This window comes from Tachysurus vachellii, chromosome 14 (assembly GCF_030014155.1).
Source record: "Tachysurus vachellii isolate PV-2020 chromosome 14, HZAU_Pvac_v1, whole genome shotgun sequence".
In the NCBI taxonomy this organism is placed as follows: domain Eukaryota; kingdom Metazoa; phylum Chordata; class Actinopteri; order Siluriformes; family Bagridae; genus Tachysurus; species Tachysurus vachellii.
In genome coordinates this window covers 3,512,398-3,534,174 of record NC_083473.1, presented here as the reverse complement: position 1 = coordinate 3,534,174, position 21,777 = coordinate 3,512,398, and the positions used below count along the sequence as shown (strand labels likewise).

Sequence of the window (21,777 nt, the reverse complement as noted above, 5' to 3'; positions counted from 1 at the left end):
CTCACACACTACGGACAATTTTCCAGAGATGCCAATCAACCTACCATGCATGTCTTTGGACTGGGGGAGGAAACCGGAGTACCCGGAGGAAACCCCCGAGGCACGGGGAGAACATGCAAACTCCACACACACAAGGCGGAGGCGGGAATCGAACCCCGACCCTGGAGGTGTGAGGCGAACGTGCTAACCACTAAGCCACCGTGCCTGAATTTTTATTTTTTATTTATTTATTTATTTTTTCAGCCTGAATTAATTTGCTGTTCATTGAAACCTTGATCACACACTATCCTATATAATATAGGCGTTTGACCAAACTGACCAATCACAGCCATGGTGGTGACGTCAGGTTTCACACCAATGGGGGGCGTGGTCAATGGGACAGCGAGCGCTATTGGCTGAGCGCAGAGATCTCGTGGCCCACGCGCACATCACACCGGATCACTCTTTACTCCGTGTTACTGAATCTACTGAAGCGTTAAAGGACGCAGGAGGCGTTTAAAAAGGTGAGTGTGGCTTTTTATTTAGGATCTCATGAAAAAAAAATTTAATAATAATAATAATAATAATAAAAATAATAATAATAATAATAATAATTGATAATAATAATATTGTATAGTATCAGGTATAGAGAAAAGAAAGAAAGATCAAAGAAAGAGATCAAGGCTCATGGTGATCTTTTATTTATTGGATGTTTTTAATAATTGTGTGTATAAATAAGAAGAAATCACCGACGAGCTCAAGCTGTGTTTGTGGTTTTATTGATGAATTTATTACAGTCGTGACCTACAGATTGACTGTAGATCCAAGATGAAACGATGGAAGAAACCATTTTTCCTGCCTGTGTGAAGATCCAACCGATTTCTTTCTCCTTTTTTATCATTAAACCCACACGTGTATTCGTTCAAATAGCTTTCTATTATAACACACAGGATACTGTATCATATTATCTCGTGTGATATAATAATGTAATAGACGTTTTAACACATCAGATGAGAAAATAAACAGATTTCAGGTCCTTGAGATTTGAGATTTGATTTTCAGGTGGTTATTCCACACCGTCTGTACACCAGATCACCAGATCATATTGTTCTGTATATATCTAAGGTCCTTTTGTCCTCTATCACTGAGGATATCACTGTCACATCGAGTAATAATTAATGAGCAGGTGTTAGTTAATCGTTAAAAAGGCATGCGATGTTCTCTTTCGACCTGTAGACGCTGGGTTAAAAAGAAAAGACAGAATAAAAGAAAGAAAGCCGAAAAATAAAATAACAGCCAGCAGTTTTAAAGAGATGGAGAAACTGAGGCGGTGCACACAATGTATCCTAAAGAGGCGCAGCCATGACACCGGGAGGCAGTGCAATGTTGTGTGTAGTGTAGTATTGTGTAGTGTGTAGTGTATTGGTGTAGTGTTGTGTGTAGTGTTTTGTAGTGTGTAGTGTAGTGGTGTAGTGTTGTGTTGTGTAGTGTGTAGTGTTGTGTAGTTGAGTAGTGTTTTGTGTAGTGATTTAGTGTTGTGGTGTGTGTAATGTAGTGTGTTGTGTGTAGTGTAGTGTGTAATGTAGTGTTGTGTGTATTGTAGTGTGCAGTGTAGTGTTGTGTGTTGTGTAGTGTTGTATGTAGTGGTGTGGTGTTGTGTGTAATGTAGTGTTGTGTGTGTAGTGTAGTGGTGTAGTGTAGTGTTGTGTAGTGTAGTGTTGTTGTGTTGTGTTGTGTGTAGTGTTGTGTAGTGTAGTGTGTAGTTTAGTAGTGTTCTGTGTGGTGTAGTGTGTAGTGTGTAGTGTGTAGTGTAGTTTAGTGTGTAATATGTGTTGTGTAGTGTAGTGTTGTGTAGTGTGTTGTGTGTAGTGTAGTATAGTGTACTGTTGTGTGAAGTGTAGTGTAGAGTGTAGTGTTGTGTGTAGTGGTGTAGTGTGTAGTGGTGTAGTGTTGTGTAGTGTAGTGTAGAGTGTAGTGTTGTGTGTAGTGGTGTAGTGTTGTGTAGTGTGTGGTGTAGTGTTGTGTAGTGTAGTGTGAAGTGTAGTGTTGTGTGTAGTGGTGTAGTGTGTAGTGGTGTAGTGTTGTGTAGTGTAGTGTGGTGTAGTGTTGTGTAGTGTTGTGTAGTTTGGTGTTGTGTGTAGTGTAGTGTGGTGTTGTGTGTAGTGTAGTGTGGTGTTGTGTGTAGTGTAGTGTAGTGTGGTGTTGTGTGTAGTGTTGCGTGTAGTGTTGTGTGGTGTGGTGTTGTATGTAGTGTAGTGTGTTGTGTGTAGTGTAGTGTAGTGTTGTGTGTAGTGTTGTGTGAAGTGTTGTGGTGTGGTGTAGTGTGTAGTGTAGCATAGTGTTGTGTAGTGTAGTATAGTGTAGTGTGGTGTAGTGTGTATTGTTGTGTGGTGTGGTGTTGTATGTAGTGTAGTGTGTTGTGTGTAGTGTAGTGTTGTGTGTAGTGTTGTGTGAAGTGTTGTGTGTAGTGGTGTAGTGTGTAGTGTAGCATAGTGTTGTGTAGTGTAGTATAGTGTAGTGTGGTGTAGTGTGTAGTGGTGTTGTGTGTAGTGTGGTGTGAAGTGTTGTGTGTAGTGGTGTAGTGTGTAGTGTAGCATAGTGTTGTGTAGTGTAGTATAGTGTAGTGTGGTGTAGTGTGTAGTGGTGTTGTGTGTAGTGTGGTGTGGTGTTGTATGTAGTGTAGTGTGTTGTGTGTAGTGTAGTGTTGTGTGTAGTGTTGTGTGAAGTGTTGTGTGTAGTGGTGTGGTGTAGTGTGTAGTGTAGCATAGTGTTGTGTAGTGTAGTATAGTGTAGTGTGGTGTAGTGTGTATTGTTGTGTGGTGTGGTGTTGTATGTAGTGTAGTGTGTTGTGTGTAGTGTAGTGTTGTGTGTAGTGTTGTGTGAAGTGTTGTGTGTAGTGGTGTAGTGTGTAGTGTAGCATAGTGTTGTGTAGTGTAGTATAGTGTAGTGTGGTGTAGTGTGTAGTGGTGTTGTGTGTAGTGTGGTGTGGTGTATGTAGTATAGTGTGTTGTGTGCTGTGCAGTGTAGTGTGTAGTGTATTGGTGTAGTGTAGTATAGTGCAGTGTAGTAATGTGTGGTTAGCGTAGTGTAGTGTAGTAATGTGTGGTGTAGTGTAGTGTAGTAATGTAAAGTGTGGTGGTGTTGTGTAGTATATTGTAGCATAGTGTAGTGTACTGTTGTGTAGTGTAGTGTTGTGTAGTGTTGTATAGTGTAGTGCAGTATAGTAATGTATGGTGGTGTGTAGTGTAGTGTATTGTAGTGTTGTGTGTAGTGGTGTAGTGTTGTGTGGTGTTGTGTAGTGTTGTGTAGTGTTGTGTAGTGTTGTGTGGTGTTGTGTAGTGTTGTGTAGTGTGGTGTAGTGTTGTGTAGTGTTTTACTTTTAAATGAATGTAATACACTACACATTAGATATCTGACCACCACATGCAATGCAATACCATATAAGACATTAGACAGATATCAGGCACTTTCTCTGCTGTTCAGTGTTAAATCTACTCCAATATAATGTGATGAGCTGATAATATAATTTAATGCAAATCAATAAAAATGAAATGTCAGTTTAGTGCAACACACTTCTAATGCTGTATTGTCTTTAAATAAACAGTGTTTTACTGGGTATTTAGTCACATTCTGGTATTTTATGAAAATCACAGTGAGTGACAGAATCCTGATATTAGGTTTATATGCTGCTGTGACATATAATTGGTTATTAATGCATTATATGCTACAGTTTCATATTATGTTTGTGGGCCATTTATTCAGAGCAAGATATTACTATGATATTAGTTCATCGTTTATGCAGCGTGACGCTCGAGAGAAAATCTCTCTCTGATTCTGTCTCTATATCAATATCCCATGCAATAATAATCAGAAGAAAGCATGAAAGCCGTCTCGGCTTAAATCTAAATGTATTCTATATTTTGGCATTGAATAGTGCTACAGCCAAATAAGGGTATAAAACACATAATAGTCCATCATTACAGTTACATGAGCGCACACGCTCGGCTGCTTTCTCGCTTTTAACGTTCTCTCACGCTCATTCTGCAGACAGAGGGGCCAAAATGGACGTTTTCATGAAGGGGATTTCTAAAGCTAAAGAAGGCATGGCTGTAGCCGCGGAAAAAACCAAGGAAGGCGTGGCGGTGGCAGCGGAGAAGACCAAGGAAGGCGTCATGTTCGTGGGTAAGAGGCGACGCATGCACACGCGCTCTCATCTCAGCTCAGCTCAGCTCAACTCCCATGGGCGCGTGAGAAGGAGGAGATTTTTTCAAAGCTTTTGGGTGGACGAGAGCGCGTGCGTAAGGGTGTGTGTGTATGTGGGCGGGTGTGTGTGTGTGTGTGTGTGTGTGTATATGTGGGCGGGTGTTGGAGGTGGTTGTGCGTCTGGAGAACCGTCATGGTTACATTATAGCGACACAAAGATTGAAATGGAACTAATGATTTATTTTACATATTGGAAATACTCATGCAGTTCACGCGGTGTTTCGTGCACGCTGCTTTAGGGCGGGGTTTGTCAGGAGTGGGTGTTTTGTGTAACAGTATACTGCATGAACTAGTATAAGCTATTGTATTTCCCATGTAATAATATTATACACATATTGAGGTGACACATATTGAGGTCAGCATCTCAGGAGGAAACTCCATGATGTTGAACTTAAGCGACAAATGCTATAGACACCGCTTGCGTTTTCAGAGACATTTGGCTTATTTCATGATCACAGAAATCTTATATATATAATACATGTTATATATTAATTTAATAACTAGTAAACTTTACACAATAAATAGCCAACACTCAAATATGATGAAAAAAAAGAGGTCAAATTATATATCTGACAATGGTGGAGGTGGGTGTGGTTATATTATATTAGCACTAATATGGAATGCAGATCATTTAAGGGAATGTATATGATATATGATCTGCACTGTATGCATGTGACAGAATGTAAATATTAATCACACAGAAGGTGCTGCCAATAAACTATGAAGAAAAATTAAAATAACAAGCCACCAGCCTCAGAGCACAGAGCCGTCACAGCTGACGTTCTGATTCGTTCCGTATCTGTGATGAAATGTTCGTGAGATGCGTGATGCCTCCGGGGCCTGATGACATTTGAATTCGATTCATGACTGTAAACATAAACTGATTATTTTTTGTTGTTGTGTAGCCTGCACTTAGGGAACTGGAGACAGTGCGTTTGATATGAATAATGTAGAAATTTTAGTACAAAAACATCCATCTGGATTTAAACCAATTTTACCCCGGTTATGTTTAATGTTGCTTAACGTCCATGAAAGCTCCCGTTAACTCTTACATTATATCAGCTGGAAAACAGTCGTTCCGTCTCCAGATTCCCTGACGTGTTTTTGAGAAACCCCAAAGAAGCGTCAACTCTATTAAAGGCAGGGTCTCCGATTATTGAGAAATGCTTCAGAACACTGAGTCGGGGCGAATAATAAAAAAATCAAAAACAAAATTCAAAACAAAGGTGCAGCCAATGAGCAGAAATGGGCGGGGCTCGGCGAGAGTGTTCAGTGCGCATGTGTGACATTATCAGAAAGCGGTTTTAACATTGACATGGAGGATGAAAACAAAGAAAGAAAGCGAAGAAAGACTTACGATAAGGTAAGAAGTAGGACGTGTTAATATAGGATCAGCTTTCCAGCGCTGGAGAGAACTGAAGGAGCAGGAAGTTGGTCACATATTCACAGATTGGAGTTTCCTGAGTCAATAACTCCTGAGCTAAACACTGTTACTACACAAATAACACCTCTTTTCTATCGTAGTAATGTAGAGACGCAGCTACAACCGTGTTTTGTGTAGTAACAGTGTTTAGCTCAGGAGTTATTGACTCGGGAAACTCCAATCTGTGAATATGTGACCAACTTTACTTAAGACGCCGAGGCGCTTTTTTCCTTCTCGATAGGTGAGTAACGTTGGTTTTGCTTTGTTACACAGAACTAATATATGCCTTTGTCCTTTACATGATTATGCTTGTGTGTTATTTTTGCTTGTTTGTTTATCTACAATCGTATTGTTCTTCACTTCAGCTATGATAAAGACACATTTCTTTCCATTAGTTGCCTGGGTTACGTATGTATGTGTGGGCGGAGCTATCGATACAGGGGTGGGACCCAATTGGGTTAGGGGCGTGTTTGCTTTGGTGATTTCAAATGTCAACATTGGCTTTCAAACAACGGAGACCCTGCCTTTAACTTTATATAAGCGATACGGTATTAACTCTATATAAGCCTGTTATAAAGCTCTGGCCCTGGAGACTCCTTTCTTAAACAGATATATCCTTACAGAAAATGTCACCATATCAACAGTTAAACACGTTTTAACACGGCTATGGTTCACGAGGAACATCCGCCATGTTAAGTCACTGCGTGTTACTATAGAAACAATCATTTCTAAAAGCAATTTAGAATTAATTAAAAAAAATGTAACCCAGACTTTTAATTATTTAATGCTGTATCTTTATGTATCTTCATTTTTTATCTCATGTACCTCCTATCTATAAATATATATCGAATTATTACAGCTTACACTTCATTTAATAATAAACATTTTCATCAATTTAAAAATCAAAGAATGAGAGAGAGATAGGAGGAGAGAGAGAGAGAGAGAGAGGTGTAGTAGCTTGGACATGCTCCAGCTTCTCTCTGATCTCCTGCCTGAGGGTTGGACAGGAGCCACGCTGGCCACATGTCACACTATTCCATGATCTCACAACGTAGCACTCTTTTTCAGGACACACACCTTGTCTGATGTGTGTGTGTGTGTGTGTGTGTGTGTGTGTGTGTGTTTAACCACCTGAGAATCAACAGTGCTTAGGACAATAGGAGGTCTTTATATTACTGAATACTGTATATGTGTGTCAGTGTGCATGTGTGTGTGTGTGTGTATGTGTGTGTGTCACAGTGACACATTGCACAGCAGAGTATAAATTAGTAGAAGCTGACCTGCTTCCTGCTTTGCACAGTTTGGATAAAAATAGACCTAAACAAATGCAATTTGTGCAATTGGTATCTGTACGGAGAACAAACAAAGTACCCGAGAAATCATTAGTACAAGAGTCAGGGGAGAGAATGTGCTCTGAATTCCACACAGCTCAGGATACTTTATGTATGAAGTAATGTAGAACCTTTAAGAGTTAGGTGTCTTTCTTGGGAACCAATAAAAATGCTAAATACAATAGAACCCAACGTAAAGTTCTGCGTATTAAGCAGAAAATATTTAGCAGTAATTTGTTGGGTTTGTTCCACACACTTACCCAGTAAGTCTAAAAATTCTGTTAATTAATATATACAGTATGTATGGAAAATGTCTCCGTATTTATATTGTTAAAATCACTTGTATGTAGTCCATAGCTCAGGGGTTGCCAGATTTTTCTTGAGTAAAAGTTCTTGAGTTTTTAAGCAGCATCTAGGCCACCGTTTTTAACACAGACACTTCTTTTAAAACTAAAAAAAAGAAAATCATGGGATAGAAGAAATTTATTTTAAAAGTTATATGATTTTATCAAAAATGAAAAGTGAAAAATAATAATATTATATGTGAATGATAAGGCGCTGAGCGTTAAAATAAACCTGAAACTGAATTTCAGAATAAAAGCCCTACTTTAGCCCTACCTTCATTATCCCATAATGCTTGATCCAGCACATGCTATTATTTTGTTTTTCACTGTAGTTGCCATTCATGTTGTCCAAAAAAAACAAGAGTCCTGTTAGAAAGAAACAGTTAACACTGCTCTGCTTTCCCCCTGTGGTGCCTGACATATGGACAGTTCCAGGTCATGTAGATTTTTCTTTACATAGTTTACAGAGCGTCTTTCTCTCCGTCCATGCAAAGTGCTTCAGGAACCTCCAGTTATCCAAATGAAGCCGTGGAGAACTCTTAAAGAACCTGAACCAAGGACCGAAATGGTTTATTTACATTATAAATGCCTTAAAGGTTCTAGAATTTTCTGAATGTAAAGTGTGTACCATCCATCTAAACATTTCATTCGTACTGTAAACTCTTCTTGAAGGAGGTTCTTGAAGGGTTGATTGGATAATTAAAGGTTTGGAAAAAAACATTTGGGGGTAATGATGCTCCAGAAACAGCAAAATTCCTATCATCTGTATGCCAACCTGCTGTTATGAGGAAATTCATCACAGCCTTTATGTATTATATATCACTCGAGTGGAAATGAATGAACAGCTGTTCAGCATTCAAGCTGTTTAGCATTCGCATAATGGAGGTATGAATTTTTTATACATATTTTATACAGGACCCCATCACAGTTGTTTTTTTACAACATTATATATATATATATATATATATATATATATATATATATATATATATATATATATATACGTGTGTATATATATATATATACGTGTGTATATATATATATATATATATATACGTATATATATATACATACGTATATATATATATATATATATATATATATATATATATATATATATATATATATATATATATATATATATATACATATATATATAACCCTAGATATTTTATTGTCAAGATACTGATACATACTGATTACATTTCACTTCACCGCTGGTTCTTACAAACCGAAGAGCCTGTAACTCTTTTTTTACCAGGAATGGAAACAGACTTATTGGACGTTTTCACTCAGTATTAATAAATGGATGATGTTCAGTCTGTGAGTCTGATCTAAAATGATCTGTTGATAAATTAGCACTGAATTTTTGTGGTTGAATATAAACACCTTCAAATTTTAGATGATTACGAACACTCAGGGCATCTCAGAGAGCAGAAATGGGTTTGATATCAACATTTACTCTGAAGATACAGTATAAACATTTGTGTGTGGAAAAAGTTGAATGAAAATATCACCCCTTAGTATTCTAGGGAAAAACAGAAATACTGATGAAACACTACGAATTCTTAAAGTCCTAAGTGTTTACATTCGTGTGAGCTTCATATTAACACCACTGTGGGGTGAGACATGACAAAGACATTCAATACTTAACATGGGCAAGACATTATATGGAGATACAATCAGAACCAAAACCTGTTAAACCTCATCTTAAAGGATGGGAAGGTTTAAGGCTGGTGTTAGGCGTAGCATCATATAACTACACGAATAAACAAGTCAGTTCATGGTGATTTATTAGCATGACAAAATGTTTCAGATGTGTTTCAGAATAAATATTCTTCATTTACTAACTCACACCTTCATACACGAAATTAGCTTAATGCTAAATGCTCAGAAGAGAAATTTGTAAAAATGGTTACAAGAAACAGAGCAGTTCGCACAACAGTTGTAGGAGTCACTACACACCTAAAAGAGAGAAACTACATCTGACATTTTCAGTATGTCACTCGTAGCAGAAAACGTACAGTAATAGCAAATTTAGTCGACTCCAGAAGTATACAAAATACATCAAAATGAATTACACAAGCTATTAGAAAGAGTTTGAGATCAAACATCGTTGATCTCCGTCTTTGATATTCATTTTTTGTGTATGTGGATCAACAGATTTTTGTGTTTTTTTGTGTAACAAGTCTACGATGATGATATCGTTCAGTATGTAATGCTTTCTTGTTGTAGTTTATCTTGGTTTAAGCTCCAGCTTCAGGTCAAGATTTTACCTCCTGGCAGAGGCAGACAGAATTCCTGATGATGGTATTTTTTAAAAGAGCTATAAAATGCCTGAAAGCAACAACTCTTTATACCAGATATCCACCGCAACAGTCACACACACTGAAGGGCTCGCAGGCAAAATAGCCATAAGATGATTTTTATTTATTGTTATTTTGCAGTGCATCTTTTCTCTTGAAACAAGAAAATGAAAACTGGGTTTGCACGGTTCTCTCTCTCTCTCTCTCTCTCTCTCTCTCTCTCTCTCTCTCTCTCTCTGTGTGTGTGTGTGTGTGTTTAAATCATTGTGTCTAAACTCTTTCTGTCGATCAGACAGTCCCCTGAGGCACATTTAAACAAAGAGCAGAAGGTGCAGCTGATTGGCTGCAGGCTCTCATATCTAACGGATGGAAAGAAAAGCTGATATTTATCAACCTGCTTCTTTCAACGAGGAACTTAGCATATTCTCACAACACGCACACACACACGCACACACACACACACACACACACAGAGAGAGAGAGAGAGAGAGAGAGAGAGAGAGAACCGTGCAGACCCAGTTTTCATTTTTTCGTTTTTTAGGATTAAAACTGATTGATTTGTGTACACAAACACACACAAACACACTCACACACACACACTCACAGACATGTTTACACACAATAACACAGTCTGGGACAGAGGGAGCCAATTAGCTGAGATATCCTAATCCCACCTCCTGATGTTTAGCAAGCAGCAGCACAGCGATGTGCAAGCAGCATCTCACACACAGAGAACAATGGCCCTGAAAGCTATGCTTCAGATGGCATGACGTGTGTGTGTGTGTGTGTGTGTGTGTGTCTGTCTGTGTGTGTGCGTAAGTGAGAGATAGAGAGAGATTGATCTTCAGAGGACAAACAAGACAAGCTCATATGTAGGAGGGGTGTGAGTGTGAGTGAGCTAATTTTCACTCTTTCTTGGTCATCAGCTGTAGATAAAAAGCACACACAGAGACACACACACAGAGACACACACACAGACAAACAAAGACACAGACACACACACAATATACTATCTTGTTTATATATATATACATATATATATATGTATATATATATATATATATATACGTATATATATATATATATACGTATATATATATATATATATATATATATATATATATATATATATTATTTTTATTATTATTATTTTTTTAAGGTGTTTAGGTTTTATAACATGCAATTTAATATTTACAAATTAAAGATTAAATAGATTAAAAGATTAAAGAAGATTAAAGATTAAAAGATTAAAAAAAAAAAGCACAAAACAAATATACTTCCTATTTAAACAATTACGAGGAAGAATGTTTGACAAAAGCTCAGGCAAAAATAAATAAATAAATAAATATTTTTCGCACTGGTAATATTCATTCATTCATTCATCATCTATCGCTTATACGAACTACCTCGGGTCACGGGGAGCCTGTGCCTATCTCAGGCGTCATTGGGCATCAAGGCAGGATACACCCTGGACAGAGTGCCAACCCATCGCAGGGCACACAGACACACACACACACACACACTCATTCACTCACGCAATCACACACTAGGGACAATTTTCCAGAGATGCCAATCAACCTACCATGCATGTCTTTGGACCAGGGGAGGAAACCGGAGTACTGGTAATATAAGATATAAAATAATAATAAGAAGAAGAAGAAGAACAACAACTAGAAGGAGAATATACTCTTGCTACAGCCTTCTGTGGCTGAGAGCCAAGGGAGTAATATTGGTCCTGATCTCAGGGTGGGCGGGGCTTATATGCTGTCTCTCCATGTCAATCACAGCACCACTGGCCTATCACACGCATCGGTGAGCTCATTTATGTGGAAAAGAGCAGAGAGCTCTTTTTTCTGCCCAGCAAGAAAAATTCATGGGAAACAATACAAGCAACTATATTTTCTAATATAATGATTATTTCTCAAAAGTATTGACACCCCTGAGTAATATTCTAAATAAACGCAAACAATTTGTCTGTATTGTACAAATTTTTTGTCATTTGCTCTCAGTCCATTTCCTGTTTGTCTACACCGCTGTAGCTATAATAATAATAATAATAATAATAATAATAATAATAATAATATGTTTAATTTATATAGCACCTTTCCCAAGCTCAAGGACGCTTTACAAGGTAACATACATATACGTCGGGCATTTGCCCAGGACGAAGGTTCATACATATACATACATATATGTCGGACATTTGCCCAGAACGAAAGATCACATGCAGCTGCATGAGATAATAACAGAAGACAGGACTAAACACAAAAACATACAGTACAAGAGATAGGACTCTACATAGTACACGATACATACACCACATTTCAGAAAAATTAAGGACTCCTAATATATATCCATTTACTGGTAGTGAAGGTTGAAAAGGTGGGTCTTAAGCCTTGATTTAAATTCAGACAGAGTGGTGATGGTTCTGAGTGCAGTGGGTAGGGAGTTCCATAGTGTTGGAGCAATGACAGAAAAGGATCTGCCACCCGCAGAGGATAAACGGTACCTAGGAATACAAAGAAGTTCAGAATTTGAAGACCGAAGTGATCGTGAAAGTACATATTATGAGAGAAGATCGGAAAGATGGGGGGGGGAGATAAGACTTAGTCTTAAGAGTTAATAAGACTTTAACTGTAACAACGTCAGAGTTCCTCAGAGCTGTAAAGAGCATCACGGCATCCTCTGGTGTCGGTGATTCCAACCCTCTCTCCATGTTACTGCACATGACAACAGATCATTGTGAAGCGTCAGATCTTTGATAACGATCGTCTCCCGTCGGACGCTCTGACCTCTTTTCTTGCAGTGACACAGTGTGAAAACAGACATTTGCAGAAAAGAAACTCATCGCTTTTTTCTGTTTCCAGGCAGCAAGACCAAAGACAGCGTGGCTACGGGTGAGCTCATTCTCTTTACCTTCTAAATAATAGACACTTTAATGCGGGATTCGATTACTTTGGCATGAAGCCACCTCGCAGCACCGAGCCAGTGACACGTGTACGAGTCTATAAGTGTAAAATTTGGGTTCTGTTCAAACAGGATTAAATTACAAACGATGTTACACTGATCAGGCCAAGCCCAGGCCGCATGCCCTCTATTACCTCTGTTAAAGTATTCAGATATTTATTCAGCTTCTTACTTATTTCTTTATTTGTTTGTTTTTTTATTAATTCAATTCAATTTATCTTTATTTTTATTACAAATTTATCTATGTGTTTATTTAATGATTTTTATGGTTTATTTTTCTTTATTGTATTTAAATGTTTATAATTTTGTTTTTAATTATAATTGTATTATTATTTATTATTAGTTTTATTTGCTAATTTATTTATTTTTTGTAGTTTTTTAATTATTGTTTTATTTGTTTCCTTGATCGCTTCTTTTTTTAGATTAAAAAAGAATTTTCGTTTTCGTATTTTCATTTATTTTCACTCATTATTTTTACAATTTTACTATGGAATAAGATACATATTTTTATTTATTTATTTATTTATTTATTTATTTGTGTGTTTTTTTCTTTATTTTTTATTAATCAATGATTTATTTATTTATTCATTTAAAAAAAATATCATTTGTTTCATTCATTTATTTATTACATTTTTTTTTTTACCTTTTTTTGATGTAGTGTCCTTTTTAGTCACCTTCTTTTGTCAGAAATATTACGCTCAGTATTTTCATTACAGGCGTATGATGTGTTCTGTTTGGGTGTAACATTTGTTGGTGTTTAGTAATAAATAAAAATTAACATAGGAGGATTTTTTAATAATTTAATGAGTGTATCTTCCTGACTGGTGAAGTGAGACAGGAACTAAAACATTATTTCTGCAAGACTTTATTAAAAAGCCGAACAATGTTGCTGTAGCCTGAGAAAGAAGAATGAAGCGTCGTATAAAGACGAGCTGTGTAGTGTGCTGAAGATCAGAAGTCTGATATCAGAGTCGGATTGGATTCCGAGGTGTTTCCAGGTCTAGGGGATGTTTGCTGAAGTGCTGTGTGTTTTCTCCTGTAGTGGCTGAGAAGACGAAGGAGCAGGCGTCTCACCTCGGTGGCGTCGTCCTCTCTGGAGCCGGAAACATCGCCGCTGCCACCGGCCTCATGAAGAAAGACGAGTTTCCCTCAGACGTGAACGTACGTTTATCCTCCAGTCTCATGTCCTGTCCTGCAGTTACATATTAGATTACATTCGTCCTAATAATAGATTTCTTTGGTTCTTTATGAGGTCGTTGTTTAGACGTGTCTTTCAAACAGGGTTACGCTTTTTTCCCCGAAGGTCAGAAGTGGAAACCTAGCCGGTGTCTCTCTACCTGTGTCTCTCCTTCTCTTTCATCTCTTTCTGTCTGTATGACTTCCACTTGTGCTATATTTATATCCCTCCATTTATTTTTTTCTTTTCTCTCCTCTGTCTCAGTCTTGCTTTATTTCTTTTCACCTTCATCTCTGTTGATAATTTTTATTTCTCTCTCTTTACATCTTCTCTCATTCTCTTGCCCTCCCTCTACAGTATTTATCTCTCTTCCTTTCCATTCTTCTTTAACCCTCCACCCTTATCTCTTTCTATCTCTCTCATTTTCTTTCTCACTCCATTTGCCTGTCTGTACCTTGTTTCCTTTCTCTCTTCCTTCCTCTCTTTCTAGCATACCTTGTTTATTCTGTTTTCTCATATATCTCATTTTGTATCTCTCTCCCACTTAGGCATCCTCACTCATCATTCTCTCTCTCTCTCTCTCTCTCTCTCTCTCTCTCTCTCTCTCTCTCTCTCTCTCTCTCTCTCTCTCTCTCCCCCACACACACTCTGTTCTTGCTCCACACATAGACCTGGTCACATGACCTTGCTGAAGGTCATGAAGCTCCATCAGTGTGTTTGTTCATTACTCAGGTGTCTCTTCTCTATGACGGCACTTTAAAATCAACCCAAACCATTGACTCTTTAATATTGATGTGTGTGTGTGTGTGTGTGTGTGTAAGATTTACAGATTTCCCTGTGAGCCCACAACCACCCCACCAGGAAATAGCACACACAAACAACACAATGATCAAAGCTGCGACGTGCGGGGTCCAAGCACCTTTTTTTTAAATAGTTCGGAAAACTAGGATTCGCATATTATGCAAATTAGTTTAAAATATAAGTGGGCGAAGCTTACTTTGATTAGCTGCATGGACACAGGGTAGAAAAGCACTTCACTGGTTTGACTAACAGGCCAAAACATTATGCACTGCACTGGAGCGCCACCATCAGGCTGATCACACCACTGATGTCTCCCGTGTGACCAGCAAGAGGGAGTTTTACCTACTGACCAAGTCTCATGTCTCATGACTCATTTTATAGTAGAATAACAACCTTAACATCAACAAGAGCTAAAGTACATATCAAGTCATGCATGAACCTCTGATAATCAAAACAAACCATTAGACCTTCATAGCTAAAATATAGTCTAAGTGGCTTGCGAAATTATTCACCCCCTTAAATATTAATTCTCTCTCACTCACTCATTCTCTACCGCTTATCTGAACTACCTCGGGTCACAGGGAGCCTGTGCCTATCTCAGGCATCATCGGGCATCAAGGCAGGATACACCCTGGATGGAGTGCCAACCCATCGCAGGGCACACACACACTCTCATTCACTCACGCAATCACACACTACGGACAATTTTTCCAGAGATGCCAATCAACCTACCATGCATGTCTTTTGACCGGGGGAGGAATCCGGAGTACCGGGAGGAAACCCCCGAGGCACGGGGAGAACATGCAAACTCCACACACACAAGGCGGAGGCGGGAATCGAACCCCCAACCCTGGAGGTGTGAGGCGAACGTGCTAACCACTAAGCCACCGTGACCCCCCTTAAATATTAATTAATTAATTAATTAGTTCACAGGGCCAAATACTTATGCACGCTTAAGTTTAGAAGTACAGCTTTAGAAATTTTGTGTATTTCCTGCTTGTATGGTTGTAGTTTGTGCTGGTTTTGAGTGTGTAATTGGATGTTTGGTCTGTGAGGTGTGTATAACAGAGTTGGCTTGTTGGACTGAACGTGTCGTGTTGGGATTTTGGGATTACACGCTGTTGAAACTTGGCCTAGTTGGCTAGGATTAGCACCGTTTAAAAATACCCCACCTGCCAAGAGAGACAGCACAACATCTCGATTTATTATCACGTTAATGAAATGTGACCAGCGCAAAGGGACTTGACTTCAACTTTGTAGATATTTCATATAGGGAATGCAAACACAAGATTCTGTACATTAATAACTCCAAAAAATGGAGTCTCATCCTGTTGTGTTGAGTCCATTTTGATGATTCGACGTCTTTGTCATATCTCTACAGTGGTGTTGATATGAAAGTAGACACTCAGGACTTTTAGTCTTTCATCAGTATTTATGTTTTTCCCTAGAATATTGGGGTGATATTCATTCATCCATTCACTCATTTTCTACCGCTTATCCGAACTACCTCAGGTCACGGGGAGCCTGTGCCTATCTCAGGCGTCATCGGGCATCAAGGCAGGATACACCCTGGACGGAGTGCCAACCCATCCCAGGACACACACACACACTCTCATTCACTCACACAATCACACACTACGGACAATTTTCCAGAGATGCCAATCAACCTACCATGCATGTCTTTGGACTGGGGGAGGAAACCCGGAGTACCCGGAGGAATATATTCATAGAAAAGTTCTAACAAACAAAAACATTTTTTGTTCCATAAAAAAGTTTTGTATTTTCAGAGTAAATGTTGATATCAATCCAATATCTGCTCTCTGAGATGCTCCAAGTGTTTGTTCATCTAAAAAGCAGCTAAGATTCTCTGTAAGTTTACCAACAGAGGAAAAAGCACACATCTCAGAGTCCTGACTCATTTTAGACCAGACTCACAGACAGAACATCAGTCATTTGTTTATACTGAGTGAAAAGCCGTATAAACTGATTAAAACGATCTTCTGTACTTCTGTAGTGCATCGACGACGTTGTGTTCCATCATTCATCCTAATTTACTCAGATGACATGGATCTTTTCAGCGGAATCGATCGTCTCTTAAGCCACACCCATTTTACTCTTGGTATCTAGGTCATGTCGCTCATCGTTTCAGGATGTGTGGTTATTTTTTTTTTAGTTTTTTGTTGTTTTTTTTTTTGCTGTATAGTTCCATATAAAACCACACACACTTTCAAAATACGCTTCATGAATTATTAATGATCCACAGTCTCAGGACCTGAGATTTGGCAGGATTTGTAAAAAAAAAAAACAAATTTGTCTTCGGATCAAAACAAACACTGCAGATAAAAGTTCAGCTCAAACAATGATGTTCTCTCAGGAGGTTGATGAGACGTTTGGAATATTTAGTACTGTACATCAGAAAGGACGTATAATAATAATCTATATAAAAATCTGGGAAAATATTAAAAAGCAGCCAAATTCGAGAACGTCGCAAAGGATACGTAAGATACGAGCTGCACTCTAAATCATCCTCAGGTCATATGCATAGTAAGACTGTGGTAATGAATAATATGGTACATAAATAACACTGAATTACAAACGGCGGGGAGCCGAGAGACTTAATCAGCTACCTGAGGCAGGTGAAGTTAATATGTACAAGTAAAATTGCTCTGAATTTAAAAAACAAAAAAACTTTTAGGATTAACTCCATTAATTCAGATTCTGTAGATTTAAATGTAGCTTTCAAATGTGTCAGTACTTTTTTTAGTACCCAGGTCAAAGCGATACAGGAGTCTGCATGCTAAACTAGCTAGTTAGCTAACTATGCTGATGAATGGGATAAGAAGATAAAAAAAATCCCAAGTACTAAAAAAATACAAAAAATCTATTTGATTTTATTTTTAGTCCAGAGCTTTGTTTTACTTTCTCTCTAATAGGGTCTCATTACAATCTCTATATATTTATATAATGTTTCTCTTTGTGTGTGTGTGTGTGTGTGTGTGTGTGTGTGTGTGTGTGTGTGTGTGTGTGTGTGTGTTTTCGTTTGCGTGTTTGCAGCCTGAGGAGTTTGGTCAGGAGGCCACTGAGGAGCAGATGGGGGAGGGAATGGTGGATCCAGAGGGAGAAGCATACAACGAGAATCAGCAGGTATAGCAAACTGTAATAAACACACATACGCACACACACAAACACACACATACACACACACCATGGCTTTACAAGGGCAAACGGTTCATCTTTTACCTTCACAGTATCCTGCACGTGCATCGTGGCTTCAAGGCTAGATTAGACAGCTTAGCTGCAATAACATTGCTAATTAAATTCGGTACTTCCGAAGCGAAAGGGATAAAATCCAGGTGTTCTCTCTATTTCTCTTTTCTTTATTTTAAGATAAGCCGTTCTTTACTGAAAGAAGAGATGAAGTGATGAGGTCGATGAAGCAATGTGGGCGGGGCATAAAACGTGATAATTTTACACATTTTAACTCCTTTACTATACAATGTTGCTCTTTCTTTCTTTCTTTCTTTCTTTCTTTCTTTCTTTCTTTCTTTCTTTCTTCAATGCCCTCAATGTCTCTCTTACTCCTATTCTTGTCATCTCTCTCTCTCTCTCTCTCTCTCTCTCTCTCTCTCTCTCTTTCTCTCTCTCTCTCTCTCTCCTTCATCACCTAACTGTCGTGTCTTATGGGCGTAGCTATGACGCCAAACAACCAGAAGGATTGTGGGTATTTCTTGACAGACACCACCCCCCACCCCACCCCCCATTATAAATAGATTCTCCCTGCTGTAGCTTGTGGTCATGTGATCACTGTCACACGCACTCACATGACGTTCTCCTATTTATTTTTTATTACTTTTTTTCACTCCATTCTGTAAAGTAGAACACAAACATGGTGTCCAGGTCCATGTGAAAGCTCATCCTGCCCCCTGCTGGAGGAACAGAGAAAAATATACACTAATATATAAAAGCCACTGATGCGGAACAGGATAATAATTAGAGAGTGTGTAGATCACAGTGTCGGCTTACGGCTTCACGTTTTCACATTAAATACGAGAGAACAGCCGGGATGTAAGGCTTTAATAATTCAGCGAGGACAACTGAAATATTTATCAGTAAAGAACATCGTTCCTTCAAGCTCGTGAAGAATCGTAACATTTTTACTGCATACCATTAAGATGATATATTGGATTTCTCTAATAGCAGCTCTGACAATGATGCAGCTTAAAACGTGTTAGTTTTGATATGTTATTAGAATTTAACGGATTATGAATAAACCGAGTGATTTAAGAAAGAAACACACACAATTGTAAAGCTGTTTATAAATGATGAAGGGTTTCTGTAAGGAATCTCCAGCTTTGGTGCAGATATACTGAGTGCATCTTAGTGGTTAGCACGTTCGCCTCACACCTCCAGGGTTGGGGGTTCGATTCCCGCCTCCGCCTTGTGTGTGTGGAGTTTGCATGTTCTCCCCGTGCCTCGGGGGTTTCCTCCGGGTACTCCGGTTTCCTCCCCGGTCCAAAAACATGCATGGTAGGTTGATTGGCATCTCTGGAAAATTGTCCGTAGTGTGTGATTGCGTGAGTGAATGAGAGTGTGTGTGTGTGCCCTGTGATGGGTTGGCACTCCGTCCAGGGTGTATCCTGATGCCCGATGATGCCTGAGATAGGCACAGGCTCCCCGTGACCTGAGGTAGTTCGGATAAGCGGTAGAAAATGAATGAATGAATGTTCATAATATTTAAAAAAATACTCTCACTGTAGCAGAAATGAAGAGATGATGTGAGATAAATCAGTGAGTTCAGATCCGCAGTTTTAGAAGATTTACTCTGATCATAGGTCCAGACAGCACCATATGATGTACCCCAGATGTTCTAACAGCATGTGTATGGAGTGATTAGAAGAAAGCCAAAGATGGCCGTCTGACATCTGCTCACTCATTCATTTTTTACTGCTTATCTGAGCTACCTCAGGTCACTGGGAGCCTGTGCCTATCTCAGGCGTCATCGGGCATCAAGGCAGGATACACCCTGGACGGAGTGCCAACCCATCGCAGGGCACACACACACACACTCTCATTCACTCACACAATCCCACACTACGGACAATTTTCCAGAGATGCCAATCAACCTACCATGCATGTCTTTGGACCAGGGGAGGAAACTGGAATACCCAGAGGCGGGAATCGAACCCCCAACCCTGGAGGTGTGAAGCGAACGTGCTAACCACTAAGCCACCATGCCCCCGTAGTTTTATTTTATGTTTTGTAAATACAACATGAGTAACAAACCGTAACTATAACAGGGGACCTGGAAACACAAAACAATGACTGACAAAGACAGATACAGGACTGGTATATAAAGGGCACATTAGTAGGGTAAATAAAGAACAAACAGAAAAGACGGCTATGATGAAATCGCCTGACAGCACCCTCTGGTGGTTTGACATGGAACTGTCCCAGTAACTCCTGACACGTGGTTCCTGGTGTGTTTTTATTATTTTTATTATTATTATTATACAAAAACCTTGATCAGGTTTCTTCTCTTTCCTGTCAGGCCCAGAGCCAGGACTACGAACCTGAAGCATAAAGCATAACATTGAAACTTCAGCACCGACCAGCAGCACAATAACGTTTCTATCAATACGAAGGGCAAAATGCTGAACTCATCCCAATAAACAAAACAACAACAACAAAAAAATACACAGTTATTCCTGATGAAACATGTTCTTCCTATCAGATCTCTCTATAAATATATAAATATGAATAAATATAAATATACTTTTATGATGATCTATTGTAAATGTCCTGTAGCGTGGTGAATAGTTTTCTTTATTGACTCCAGGGCAAAGTTTTGCCTCGTTTCCTTGAATCCCTCCCAATGAAACGAGACCCACTCGCCCTTTGTGCCTCTTTGTGCCTGTGCAAATGTGTTTCTATTTGTGTACTAGACATTTCTGATCTTCCAATGCCATATTGGGGGTTAAGAAAAACTATATATATATATATATATAAAATTCCAACTATTCATATAAATATATATATATTATGTAGAGTTGTGTATGATTCCTGTATGTGGGTATTTATTTTCTTTCTTTCTTTTTTCATATAATATCAAAGCAAGTTGTTATTTTGAGGTTTTTCAAGTACAAGTTTTATACGTTGTAACTTTATAGTTGCTTGTGATATCATTCCAGTGAACTCTGTTTTTTTTTAAAAAAAAAAAAAAAAGGGCAGTTTGTATCCGTTTGTGTGTTTGTGAGCGTGCGTTTGTGTACCGAAGATTTTAAAGTCAGTGTAAAAGTGTCTTGAACATGTTCATGGATGTTGGAATAGTGCTTGACAATGCTGGAAATGTTGATATACAGGTCTCTGTGTCCAACAAGACAAGCAATTCATCTGTAAATAAAAAAAAAAAATTAAAAAAAAACTCCAGATTCACTGTATAAAATGTTTAATAACTGTTTCACTGTTAAATCTTTCCATCAAGGGATGACAAAAATACAGTCTGAGAGTCTAAAGCAACTTAATAACTCACTCACTCACTCATCTGCTACCGCTTATCCGAACTACCTCGGGTCACAGGGAGCCTGTGCCTATCTCAGGCGTCATCGGGCATCAAGGCAGGATACACCCTGGACGGAGTGCCAACCCATCACAGGGCACACACACACACTCTCATTCACTCACACAATCACACACTAGGGACAATTTTCCAGAGATGCCAATCAACCTACCATGCATGTCTTTGGACTGGGGGAGGAAACCGGAGGTAACCCCCGAGGCACGGGGAGAACATGCAAACTCCACACACACAAGGCGGAGGTGGGAATCGAACCCCCAACCCTGGAGGTGTGAGGCGAATGTGTTAACCACTAAGCCACCGTGCCCCCCTTCCAACTTAATAACATTTCTACAAAAAAAAAACTTGCTGAAGTGAATTATAATCTGGTCAATAATCTAGGTTTATAATCTAATTCAAAGATTATTTTCGGGGAAAAAAATTCTTTGTTATTCCACTAGGGAGAAACATATAGCAATAAACTAAGATACTGAGATAATCCTTATCAATCGTGGCAAAATCGCAGATATCCTTTGCATTTGCAGGCTGTAACATTATTAAATGTGGAAACGCTCATTGTGGTTGAATACTTATGCAAATCTATTGCTTTTTAAGCAATGAAGTCCATTTGTT

At 38.7% G+C, this 21,777-nt stretch overlaps 1 protein-coding gene across 1 annotated transcript; it reads left to right on the top strand.

The window, feature by feature from the left end:
• Nucleotides 1–412: 412 nt before the first annotated feature.
• sncb (synuclein, beta) lies at nucleotides 413–20,269 on the top strand. The gene is made up of 6 exons (XM_060886856.1): nucleotides 413–503; nucleotides 4,027–4,161; nucleotides 12,514–12,543; nucleotides 13,656–13,774; nucleotides 17,646–17,735; nucleotides 20,140–20,269. The coding sequence occupies exons 2-6, from the start codon at nucleotides 4,041–4,043 to the stop codon at nucleotides 20,170–20,172; spliced, it is 393 nt and encodes a 130-aa protein (XP_060742839.1). The 5' UTR covers nucleotides 413–503; nucleotides 4,027–4,040; the 3' UTR covers nucleotides 20,173–20,269.
• Nucleotides 20,270–21,777: the final 1,508 nt, after the last annotated feature.

Bases quoted from the DNA above. Each gene is read 5' to 3' on its own strand.
- sncb (XM_060886856.1), top strand. From the start codon at position 4,041: ATGGACGTTTTCATGAAGGGGATTTCTAAAGCTAAAGAAGGCATGGCT. The intron at 4,162-12,513 runs GTAAGAGGCGAC...TTCTGTTTCCAG, and splicing joins GGAAGGCGTCATGTTCGTGG to GCAGCAAGACCAAAGACAGC. The intron at 12,544-13,655 runs GTGAGCTCATTC...TTTCTCCTGTAG, and splicing joins CAAAGACAGCGTGGCTACGG to TGGCTGAGAAGACGAAGGAG.